The 13,050-nt window shown below is 37.5% G+C and overlaps 1 protein-coding gene across 1 annotated transcript; it reads right to left on the reverse strand.

Moving 5' to 3' along the window:
- Positions 1–3,946: 3,946 nt before the first annotated feature.
- On the reverse strand, positions 3,947–5,912 carry LOC130496309 (uncharacterized). The gene is made up of 2 exons (XM_056988287.1): positions 4,716–5,912; positions 3,947–4,368 (listed from the first exon to the last, which is right to left on the reverse strand). Exons 1-2 carry the CDS (start codon positions 5,722–5,724, stop codon positions 4,361–4,363), a joined length of 1,017 nt encoding a protein of 338 aa, XP_056844267.1. The 5' UTR covers positions 5,725–5,912; the 3' UTR covers positions 3,947–4,360.
- Positions 5,913–13,050: the final 7,138 nt, after the last annotated feature.

Consider the following 13,050-nt stretch of genomic DNA (forward strand, 5'->3'; position numbering starts at 1 on the left):
TGACGAAAGCATTTGGAATCGTCTCAGCTTGCTACGCAACCTGGGCCAACCTAAATTTAAAGATAATCTTCAGTTTTGGTTTGCCACAAGAACTTAGTTGTTTCAAATAGTGTAAAATTAAGAGTTTTTCTTCGGTTTAAAAATTAATAATTAACTAGTGATTTTTCGGTGCTCATACACGGATATAAATATTTCTAAATTAAATATACTATATTGTTATTTAATTTTAATTTTAAACTAATTTATAATTTGTATCCAAAATTTATACTAATAATATTATATTATTTTAGTTAGACATATGATTTTAAATATATTATATCTAGTCGGTTTTATTGTTTTTACAGTCGATTTAGTTATCATTTCCATATATTGGATTGCATCCATTTCTCTGATTTCAACTAATATTTTTTTATTTTATATATATTATGATTAATTTTCTTATTTGCATTTACGTTGGTTGTTGTATAAATTGTGAGTTTTAGATAATTATGAGAGTTTATGTGATGAGATTAAAGAGATTAGTGAAGAACATGAGATGAGAGAGAGAGTATATGGTGAGAGTAAACAAGAGTGAAGGAGGAAACAATTTCCTTAATTGATTTAGTACGTAGGAGTGTTACATAAATAGAGAAACATGTTGCATAAAGAAATAATAAACAAAAAAATATCCTAGACAAATAATAAACAAAGGAGAGAGTAGGACAATCTGATCATGCGCAGTCTGATCTTGGATAGTGACCTTTCCTTAACGTCTCTCTTTGACTTAATACATTAACCAACCATGTGATCTGATTCCTAATGTTCCTATTGCTTCAAATATATCATGGCAAGTTGTTTATAATTAAACTTGACGAAATGCTCTCTTGCTTCCCTTCCTTGCCTTGCACTTCACACTAGGTTACATGGTCAGACTTGTATCTCAAGGTAACTTAGCTCCTTGTTTAATTTAACTTGCCTGGTTCCCTCTTCTTTCTTAGCTGCTTCCTCTCTTGTGTAAGTACTTCCTTGTGTTTTATTGCTTCATCTCAACACTCCCCCTCAAGCTTGACCATAGAGACTGGTCAAGCTTGGATACCATGAAGCATTCCCTCATTAAAACCTTAACTTGGAAAAACCACTTGGGATAAAAACCAAACTAAGGAAAAAGAGTAGAACACTTCATGGTTGATAGGATCAGTGTGATGATGAGAGGTCTACAAGTCCTAACTTGGAATGTATGAACTCGCAAACCTTAGTGCTAGCAGCCTTGGTGAAGATGTCAGCCAGTTGATCATCACTTCTTGTGTAACATGGCAGGATTATCCTTTGCTCCACAGCCTGTCTCACCTTGTGGCAATCCACCTCAATGTGTTTAGTCCTCTCATGAAACACATTGTTGGATGCTATGTGTATTGCAGCTTGATTATCACAGTGCATGGTGATAGGAGATGAAGTCTCTATACCCAAATTTTTAAGTAGATTCCTGATCCAAATCAGCTCACTAGTTAGCTTCCTCATTGCTCTATACTCTGCCTCAACACTTGAGCATGATACCACCTTCTGCTTCTTGCTCTTCCAAGTAACTAGATTGCCTCCAATGAAGGTACAATAGCCTGTAGTTGATCTCCTATCAACTCTATCTCCAGCCCAATCAGCATCACAATACCCAACAATTTATGTGCTCTTGTTGCATCCCATCCACACTCCTTGTCCTGGCGCCTCTCTTAGGTACCTTAGTATCCTCTCAACCATTTTCCAATGGTGTATCTTGGGTGCTTGCATATGCTGGCTCACTTGGTTAACTGCAAATCACACATCTGGTCTTGTGATAGTGAGATATATAAGCTTTCCCACCATTCTTCTATAGTGCTTCACATCTCCATATGGCTTGCCATCAATCTCCCCCTCACGCATCACTTTGTACCCATCTTCTAGTGGAGTCTTTGCTGTTCTTCCTCCTAAGTCACCTGCCTCATTCAAAAGATCAAGTGTGTACTTTCTTTGGGATAAGAATAGCCCCTCCTTAGATCGGCATATCTCAATCCCTAGAAAGTACTTTAACTCTCCCAAATCTTTGATATCAAAAGATGATCTAAGAAAAGCTTTAGTAAGGAGTATACCTTCTTTGTCACTCCCTGTGATGATGATATCATCAACATATACTAAGATCACAACAATCCCTTTCTTGCTGGTGAGTGTAAAGAGAGTATGATCTGCCTCAGATTTCACAAAGCCCCTTCCATTGAGTGTAGTGCTGAGCTTGTGGTACCATGCTCTAGGTGATTGTTTCAATCCATAGATAGCCTTCTTGAGTCTAAGAACATTTCCACGTTTCACTAGGTGTTCTAGGCCAGGAGGTGGCCTCATGTAGACCTCATCTTCTAGTTCTCCTTGTAGGAAAGCATTCTTCACATCCATTTGCCATAGATCCCACTCTAGGTTGACAGCCAAGGATAGGATTATCCTTATGGTGTGAAGTTTAGCAACTGGTGCAAAGGTATCTAGATAATCCTCTCCATATGTTTGAGTGAGCCTCTTGCTACTAGCCTTGTCTTGCGCCTCTCTACTGTCCCATCAGCATTGTACTTTATGGTGAAGATCCAGCGGCTGGTTACAGCTTTCTTCCCCTTTGGTAACTCCACTTCATACCATGTATCATTGATGATCATGGCATTAGTCTCACTGCCCACTGATTCTTTCCATTCCTCATGCTCCATAGCTTCCTCATAAAACCTTGGAATGTATTCCTGATCCAACTCTCCAATAAACACCACATGTTCTTGGGGATAATGAGCTAGAGAGCACACTCCTTATGGGATGAGCCACAGCTTGAGCATTGAAGTAGACCCTATTGTTCTTCCAATTTAGATCAACCGGCTTTCTGATCCTAGAACTTCTTCTTGGACCTGGCTGTGAACTACTTTCCTCAGTTGCAGCTTGATCAATATTAGGCTGAGGCTGGCTTGCAATCACTACTGGCTCCTCTTGAGTCATGTGATGATCCTGCTCCTCTTGTGTATGATGCTCAGCTTGATCATGACTTGCTGAATCATCAGCTTGATCAATATTAGGCTGAGGCTGGCTTGCAATCACTACTGGCTCCTCTTGAGTCATGTGATTATCCTGCTCCTCTTGTGTATGATGCTCAGCTTGATCATGACTTGCTGAATCATCTTGATAGTGTTCAGCTTGATTGTCCCCCTCAGGATCAAGGTGAGGAATCTCAATCACATCAGTATCAACCTCAGTAGATGGCGTGGACTGATGGGGAGTGGCCTCAGGTGTAGTGGCCTCAGGTGTAGTGGCTCCTTGATCTTGGTGTATACTGATTCCAAGTCTTTCCATTACTCTCCTTAGGTTGTTAGCTCTATCCGAGGCTGAGTGGGACAGGTTCTCTAACTCTTCCCAACTCTTTCCATCATAGTAGCCTCTAGATTCCACAAATTTCACATCTCTTGAGACTAAGACCCTCCTGGTCTCTGGTACATAACACTTATAGCCCTTCTGGTGAGGAGAGTATCCAATAAACATTGATCTTGTACTCTTAGCCGACAGCTTATCCCTCTGACCTCATGGAATCGAAACAAAAGACAAACACCCAAACACACGCATATGATCTATAGATGGTTAGTTTTTGTTCAGAACCTCAAAAGGAGACTTATGTTGAAGGACCCTGGTTGGAATCCTATTGATCAAGTAACATGCTGTGAGAACTGCATCTGCCCAAAATCGTTTAGGCACACTGGTATGAAACATCATACTCCTTGCCACTTCCATGAGATGCCTATTCTTCCTCTCAGCCACACCATTTTGTTGTGGAGTGTATGGGCAGCTGGTTTGGTGGATCATTCCGTGCCTTACTAAGTGTTGCTTGAAAGCATTACTTGTATATTCTCCTCCATTATCTGATCTAAAATTTTTTATCTTGGCAATAAAGTGGTTAGCAACATAGTTTTGAAAATTTATGAAAGCTTCTAAGACCCTATCTTTAGATGGTAACAGTGTGATCCAAGTGTATTTAGATTTTTCATCTATAAAGGTCACAAAGTACTTATGATTTTCTCTAGATATGCATGAAGCAGTCCATACATCAGAGTGAACAAGATCAAAGCAATTTTCATATATAGTACTTGATTTAGAGAACACACTTTTGCAATGTTTGCCTAAGATACAAGCCTCACAATCAGTTTTAAAAGAAATACTAGGCAACATGATGTTTAAAGCTCTAGAGTGAGGATGTCCTAATCTAGCATGCCATAAAACATCTTTAGGTAAATCAGAAATGGAATATAAAGCATGAGATAAATCGGCTGATGGCTTGGTGTCTTCAAGTAAGTACAAGTCTCCTTTTGTCACACCTTTGCCAAGCACCCTACTAGTTTCAATATCCTGAAAGTAAACCTCATTAGGAGTGAAGGTAACACTGCAATTTAAATCATTAGTAGCTCTTTTAACAGATAACAAGTTTGAGGTAAAAGTAGGCATATAGAAAGCTTTTGAATTAATATCAAATAACTTAAGATCACCTACTCCTTTAATAGGTACTCTTTCCCCATTAGCTATCATAACATTTCCTAGGGCAGGAACAATGTTTTTAATCAAGTTCAGATCACTTATCATGTGGTGACTAGCTCCTGAATCTATAACTAAAGGTTTAATCATTTTTGAGCTAGTTAAAGAGTTCAAGGAGATCCCACATTTAGCTGAAGCATGTAAGGAGGTACCAAGTGTTTTACCAGAGTTATCTTTGAGGATTTTGTTGAGAGCTTCAATGTCTGAGCGCTTGATAGTCTCATCTTGTGTGTTACTCATTGTTGAGCTGCTACTGGAAGCCATGGCCTTCTCATATCCTCCTCCATTGTTGCGCACAGGTCCAACATCACTCACATCACCAGTGTAGTTAGCTCTTGCTTCATTTCTAAATTTATGTGGCTTCAAGTGGGGGTGGAGTATCCAGCACTTATCTCTTCCATGTCCTTTCTTCTTGCAGTGGTCACAGACCCACACTTTCTTGTCTTCAGGCTTGAAATGTCCTTTGTTGGCTACTGCCTCAGCTCCATCAGCTTGATTTGCGAGTACCAGATCTTTCTTTCCTCCAAAGAGACCCACTGAACCTTGTTCCTTCTGGATTTGATTACATACTTCATCCAGTGATGGTAACTCATTACCCCTCAGAATATGCTTGATTAAATCACCATATCCTGGGTTAAGAGTAAACAACAGAGCAAAGACTTTATCCTGCTCTCTTCTCTGGTTCAGCACCTCAGGATCCACAGTAGATGGTCTCAGCATTTCTAGTTCAGCCCATAAAGATCTGAACTTCCCAAAGTGTTTATCAAACTCAGTATCCTCTTGACACAGGTTGTTAATAGCCCTCTTGACTTCAAACACTCTACTGATGTTAGAGACATTTCCAAACACCTTCTTGAGTGTATCCCATAGATCTTTGGAAGTCACACAGTACGAGTAAGCTTCTAAAATAGAGGTTTCAAGGCTGCTCTGGATGATAGACAGAACCATAAGATCCTCTTGAACTTTCTTCTTATCACCAGCTTCAGCAACCACCACCACTTTGCCATCCTCTCCTAGGATAGTTTTCTTCTCAAGGATCCTGCCTGCTTCAACAATATCCCAGAGACCTCTGCCTCCAAGAGCTGTCTTTGTGAGCCTTGCCCATAGTAAGTAGTTGACTCCCTTGAGAGTAACTGGAATCACAACCCTCTTTGAGTTTTCTTCAGAATCCATCAAGAACAGCTCAAGAACAGTTCAAGAACAGTAAGAAAACAGAGTAGATTTGTAAAAAAGAAAGAAATAAAAATTAAAAGAGTGAAAGATTTGCGGAAGTGCATAGGTTTCAAGAGCTTATAGCTCTGATACCATGTGAGTTTTAGATAATTATGAGAGTTTATGTGATGAGATTAAAGAGATTAGTGAAGAACATGAGATGAGAGAGAGAGTATATGGTGAGAGTAAACAAGAGTGAAGGAGAAAACAATTTCCTTAATTGATTTAGTATATAGGAGTGTTACATAAATAGAAAAACAGGTTGCATAAAGAAATAATAAACAAGAAATATCTTAGACAAATAATAAACAAAGAAGAGAGTAGGACAATCTGATCATGCGCAGTCTGATCTTGGATAGTGATCTTGGATACATTAACCAACCATGTGATCTGATTCCCAACGTTCCTATTGCTTCAAATATATCATGGCAAGTTGTTTATAATTAAACTTAACGAAATGCTCTTTTGCTTCCCTTCCTTGCCTTGCACTTCACACTAGGTTACATGGTCAGACTTGTATCTCAAGGTAACTCAGGTCCTTGTTTAATTTAACTTGCCTGGTTCCCTCTTCTTTCTTAGCTGCTTCCTCTCTTGTGTAAGTACTTCCTTGTGCTTTATTGCTTCATCTTTAATTATATTTGATGAAAATTATGTATAAATTAAGATATATTGTGCTTAGAATGAATTTAAAAATAAACTAAATTGTTTGATTCCAAATTACATAAATTAATATAATGATAATATTTTATAGTCTTATTCATGTATATAACTTTACGAAAGAACTATATTGTAAAAGTTGGTTAATATTTTATTTTTATTTGTTAATATGTTTTGAGTCATCCTATAATTTATATTTATAAAATTATATATTCTTATTATAGTTAAATATATGATTTTAGATATAAGTTGGATTGGTCGAGTCACTCATGTTGTGAGTATATTGAGTTACATCAAATTAATTTATTTAGTGTTTAAATGTGCATGTATTTTCATAATATTTATCAATGTTGATTTTGAAAAACAAAATATTAAAAATAAAGCGATGATCAATAAGAAGTTACATATATAAGTAACTAATACATTTTGGAAGCTCATGAAAACATATCAATATGTAAAATAATTAAAATATTTTATAAAACCTGAATAACTTATACCTTCGGTTTAATAAATGGTAAACTCAAATTTATTTTAAATAATCCTAAAAATGAGAATTCTGTTTTTCTTTGGTATTTTAATTATGGTTATATTAACTTTCACAAACATAAGAACAATTTAAAAGAAAACTTAATATTAAAATTTTTTTAACAATGGTAAAATATAATATATCTACCTCATTAAAGTATATAGTTTTATGTTATTTTAAAATGTTTTGTAATTATTTGATCAAAATATACTTATTGTTAATTTTAATTTTTTAATATCTCTTAAAGTTAAGTAGTTTAAATATTTTTGTGATTGTATTTTAGAAATCATATTATATAAGTAAATATAATTTATATATTTTTCATAATTGAAAGATATTATAGTCAAATAAATATATGAAAATAAATAAAAAATTAAATAATAATAATTATAAACTATTTTTAGTCAATTAGACATATATCTGTCTATGTTACTTAATTATTTTATGTAATCATCTAAGAGAATAGATAAATATTTAAAAATATTTTTTATGAAACCACATTAGATACAAATATATATTTTCATATAATAAAATATAGATGTAAAGAAATATTTTATTACTTCAAAAGTATATTTATGTTATTTAAAATATTTTTAAAGAATATTTCTATTTTGTGAAATTTCCTTTTTAATGAAATCATATTTTATAAACATATATTTTCGTTTTTAAATTTTAAATTTGTTTTACAATTTATAAATGTTTCCTTTTTTATTATATATGTTATTTAGAAAAAATTAAAAGGAAACTAAATAAAAATTCAATAATAGTATTTAAATGTAACATTTTTAATTCATTAAAAGTCTGAGGGTAATCAACTATCGTGCGTGACATTTTTAATGAAATCATATTGTATAAACATATATTTTCATTTTTATATTTTAAATTTGTTTGAAAATTTATAAATGTTTCATTTTCTTATTATATATGTTATTTAGAAAAAATAAAAGGAAACTAAATAAAAATTCAATAATAGTATTTAAATGTAATATTTTTAATTCATTCAAGGTCTGAGGAAAATCAATTATCGTGAGAATTAACGTGAGCGCGACACATAGAAAACTGACTTCTTAAATAATATTATAGAGATATAATTTCATATTCATTAAAATAATTTTTAAAACATTATTATTACATAACCAGATTAAAACATTAGTATAATTTTGTTTTGAACATATATGTGCCATAAAACCCAAAATAATAATATTAAGAGTTTATTCTCCAATAATATTCTTGAATTCAAGAAACTCCATCTTGAATGTTATTCGAATTGGTAAAAACATTTATGAAGTTTTTTTATTTGTAATCGCCTTTTATATAAAGACTCTCCAAATATGATCATGGACATAGAGTCATCAAAGGTTCAAGAACCGGAGGAAAACAGATCCATTGTAATAAAATAATTTTTGTTTTTTGACGAAATAAAATAAATTTTCTGTGGCCTCATTTCTGTTATTTGCATAGAGCTTCTATGAAATTCGTTTACTTGGTTTTTATCTATTGTTCACATGATCTTTCTTACGACTAGGAATGTAAACGCTTGCTTTATAAAGAAATGATATTGTATTTTCTTAAAAAATAAGTAAATACAAAAATATAGTTTTACACAGGAGTACTCTCTCTCTCCTCACACAATGATCGATCCTTTCTCTTGATAACTAACTCTTATTATTTACTACTTTTATAATAAGAAAAAAGAATAAACATGTCACCAACATCTCATGTGCATAGCTTTAGGCCGTTGTTAACGTTTCTTCTCCTTCTCACTTTATTCCTAATTCTTTTTAGATGATTCTCCTCTGGCATGCCTTCTTCTGATTTGGGGTCTTTACTCATGTAATGGTACAGAATCGGCGGCCTTATGAACTCACCTCTTCCATTGAAACTGACCTTGTCCTCAAGGTAAAGGTCAAGAAATTGTTTTTCGATCACACTCAACCCCTCCCCCCCCCCCTCCCCCCCTCAAGTACAGTCTGCATAAGGCAAGTCAGCCCACTTGATTAAGAGCTCCTCATTTCATGTGCAGTCATTAACCCCGTGATCAAAGACTTTTTCAGGTGCCCCTTCCAAACCCTTTCTGTCGTAAGTTGAGATGGAATAGTCGCTGGTTCAAAGAACTCTCCCACAGCCTTTTTCAACTAAGAGACGTGAAAGGTGGGATGGATGCGTGCTTCTAGTGGCAAGTGGAGGCGATATGTGACCTTTCCCACACAAGCTGAAACTTCGTACGACCCATAGAAGTGAGCTGACAACTTCTTAGTAGCTCTCCTAACCAATGATCTCTGTCTGTAAGGCCGGAATTTCAAGAACACTCAAAGTATTGCTCAACGCGAAGCACCCAACTCTTTGCTTCCTCGCCGTTGAAAAACGAATTTCCATCCTCCGAATCAAAGATTCATCTCTACCATCCAAGGTTCTCCATGATGATTGTTGGTTTGTAACCGATCCGACATATGGCCCGACTCCATCACGAACCGCACACCAGAGACACTCCTTGGTTCCTCCAGAATCTCCTTTCCTGATCCTTCCCCTTTGTACAACTCCGGTTTGAGAGTGTCGTCTGGCTTGGAGATCAGGCCAGAGGATATTGGCCCTGCCTCTCGCTGATCCTTTTCCTCTGTCTGATATGCCTTCCGCAGCTCGAGCCTCACAAACCCACGTACTGGCCATCATCCGCATCATCCCGTTCATTCATTCCTCCATCGTGGAAAGTTTCCCTTTAACAGCAACGAACCTCTCATCGCCAAGTTGGATCAGCTCTGCCACCTTGTCATAACTCTTCTTCGGTGCTATCACAAGTTTCCAGGTTCGTCTTTGTCTGATGGTAAGTTTGTTATGATTAGGAATGTAAAAACTTCCCTTGTAAAGAAACAATATTGTATTTCCTAAACTTTGACTCAAAAAAAAAAAAAAAACTTTGACTCTCTCTCCTAAACTTTTCTCCTCCTTCTCTCTAAGGTTCTCTCTATGGCTCAGGGAAAAAAAGTAGATATCTTTTCCCGGCGACCGCCATGTCCCTTTAGGTGGTCGCCGGAGCTCCGCTTTGTTTCTGCTCCTCCTCTCTGTCTCTTTGTTATCTCTGAAATATGATGCAAGGATAGAATGGACCTGATTCAGGAGCTTTGAGCTCTGATACCAAAATGTTGTGGGCAAGGGTCAGGCAGTCCGGAAATATGGAACTGAGGTTTAGTCCAATAGTTTGGATTGGTACCTGAAACAAAGAGTGAACCTTTTTATGAGTTTTTATAAGTTTTTATGATGCAAACAAAAACAAATATGAATAAGAAACAAAATGATAATATGAATAAAAACAAATAGAAAAGGGATAGATTGATGGAGATGGGTTCTTTGTTGCTGGACTGAAGTCACTCTCAACAAGAACAGTGGATGGAAGATGGATAGATATGGGATTTTCTTGCTGGACTGAAGTCTCTCTCAAGGCAAATCAGTTGATGGAAATGATGGGAGATTGAGGACGCCACAAAGCTCTGTGAAAGGAGGCTTTGATAAGTCAGGTTGCTCAAGAGCTGCTTCTCACAACACTCAAAAGACTTAGATAATAGTTTTAAGAAAAACTAGAAAAACTGCATATTCATTCCTAAAATTCAAGGGTGGTTTTTACAAAGACAACTACTGAGCTTATATAGGCTTGACCTTGGGACATTCTAACAGTCTAAAATGACATTCTAACAGTCTAAAATTGACTAAAGGAAACAAATAAAATCGAAATAAAAGTCTTGGAAGCAAAGGCTTTGATGGCTCCAAAGAAATAGCCTTTAGCTTGATTTATGCTCTTTTCAAAGGGGAAACTTGATCTCATCTTGTATCTGGAGAGCTTCTGGATGTAGCCACGGTCAAGAAGTCTTCCTGATGTGTCTCTGAGTTGCCTTGATGAAGAATATGGCTGTTGGTCTTGGGCAAAAATCAGCTGAAACTCCTCCAAAGCATTTAGTGTAAATGCTGCCAAATATGGAAGGTTGGTGCAAATGAAGATCCTCCTGATCTCCTGGGTGCTGGTGCAGCTGAGGACGTCTTGGATGTCTTCTGGATGGTTAATATGATCTCCTGACTTCCACAGATAAGTTTGGTTTGGACCAAATCGAATTGGTTGGCAACTTTCCCAAATTAATGTCGGTTTGACCGGTTTTGGGAAATTGATTGTATCTTGGTATTTCCTGAACCAATTCGCCTGATTCTGGACTCTATGGATAGATAATAAATCCCTCTTGAAGTCCTTGATTGATTCTGGAAAGGGACGCTTCATGGTTGGGCTGAAATCATCTTCTAAAGTCTGGTGCTCGCAGATGGACTGGCTGGAGAACCTCCGGTTTGTAAAATTCATAACTTCTTCCTCCGTGAAGTTTTTCTTGTAATTCCAAGCCTCAGTGAATCCTTGATGAGTTGGCCTTATAGTAAAATTGGATTCATGACAAAATACCTTCTGGTTGTTGAGATATTCGCCTGGGACTGGACCTATGTCGCTGGTATCTCCAAAGTAGCCGGTTTGGAAGGTTTGGTGAGACTCTGGTCGAACCATGTATTTCGTGACCACAACACAGATCCAGCGATTCCTTCTCAGATCTGGAGAGTGCTTGGCGGTGTTAGTGGGGGCTTGAGGACGGTCCTTCCTCCTGCTGGTTTCTTCTCTGGTCTGCTAAGAGATCTACTATCCGGAGCGTTTTTCTCCTCCTCAGCTGATTCACCTCGAGTAGATGGCATGAGTCGTGACTAATCTCTCCTGGGTATGTCTCTGGTGTAGCGTGGTGGGCTACATGGTGATAGTTCTTCAGGCGAGCTTGGAACTTGTAGATCTAGATCTCAAGTTCTTCTACTCATCTTTGAGCCTCTGGTGATCTACGGTGGATGTGCGAGACGAGCTTTAAACAGGTGGGTCGTCGGAAAATCTGTTTGGGGCTCTCTGGTGGCGGCACGTGGTGATGTGTTTGTTCGCTTCCGAGTTCATCCTTGGCGTGTGGAAATACTATCCTCAAAGCTGGTGTGGGGTTAACGGTGTGGCGCTCCTCGTCGTCTTGCTCTATCCTCTCGTCCTCTTCGCGGTGGTTAGGCTTCTTAGGAAGCAGTCTGTGTCTGATGCAAGAGATATGACGTGAGTTTGGCTATCGCTCTCTAAGTTTGTTTTCGAAGGTCGTCGCTCCGGAGAAGGTGTGCCCAGCCTGTCCGGTTGTCCTATATGGGCAGTGGGTTAAACGGGTGTAACGGTCCCGGGATAGTGAAGCGGAGGCAGCAATCTCTTGTTTTCATTTCCCGAACGACGGCATCGCAGGTGGTGGACTCCCTCTCGTGCTGCCGGTGAGGCGATGTCGAATGGGCTTATGGTTTCGAGATGTGATTCCTTGTTGAGGTGTTGATGAGTGGGTTCCCGGAAGCTGTAGGTTTGCCGTTGCAATCAAGGTTTGAGGGCGCCTTTCTCTCTGGTGACTCGCGGCAACGGGGAACTCAGTCCGCTCATACCTCTTATCTGGTCTGTCAACGCTCTGTTCATGTCCGATCTCTTTCCGGTCCAGCTCTTCTTTTGTTTAAGTCTTTCTTTCAATTAGAGGCTCTGTTTAATTGGATCGGTTCCGGGTCGGTTCCGGGTCGGATTCTCGGATCCGGGTAAAATGCCCAGGCCTATAACCCTTATTCTTTACTACTTTTATAGTAAACAAAAATAATAAACATGTCACCAGTATCCCATGTGCTGAGAGCTATAGGCACCTATTGATGTTTCTTTCTTTTTTAACTTTACTCCTTATTCTTTCTAGATGATTTGCTATTGATGTATCTTCCTCTTTTTACTTTATTCCTTATTCTTTCTAGATGATCTTCTTCTCTCATACCTTCTTCTGATCTGGGTCTTTCCTCTTGTAATGGTACAGAATCAACAGCCTTATGGAACAAGAGGGAATCCCAAGGAAACAAAACGCCACTCAAGTTTTGGTCTAACTAAAAACTTGAAATGAACAGTAAAGATTCCTGGTCAGATCTTGGAAACGTTTGGTCCGAAAGCATGCGCCGGTAGTACTCTTATCAATCATGGTAGATCGCAAAGAATGTGCTGTATGTTGTCTTTACAAAGGAATCACTACTCATAAAACCCACACCGA

Source organism: Raphanus sativus, chromosome 6 (genome assembly GCF_000801105.2).
Source record: "Raphanus sativus cultivar WK10039 chromosome 6, ASM80110v3, whole genome shotgun sequence".
Taxonomy (NCBI): Eukaryota; Viridiplantae; Streptophyta; class Magnoliopsida; order Brassicales; family Brassicaceae; genus Raphanus; species Raphanus sativus.

Bases quoted from the DNA above. Each gene is read 5' to 3' on its own strand.
- LOC130496309 (XM_056988287.1), bottom strand. From the start codon at position 5,724: ATGGATTCTGAAGAAAACTCAAAGAGGGTTGTGATTCCAGTTACTCTC.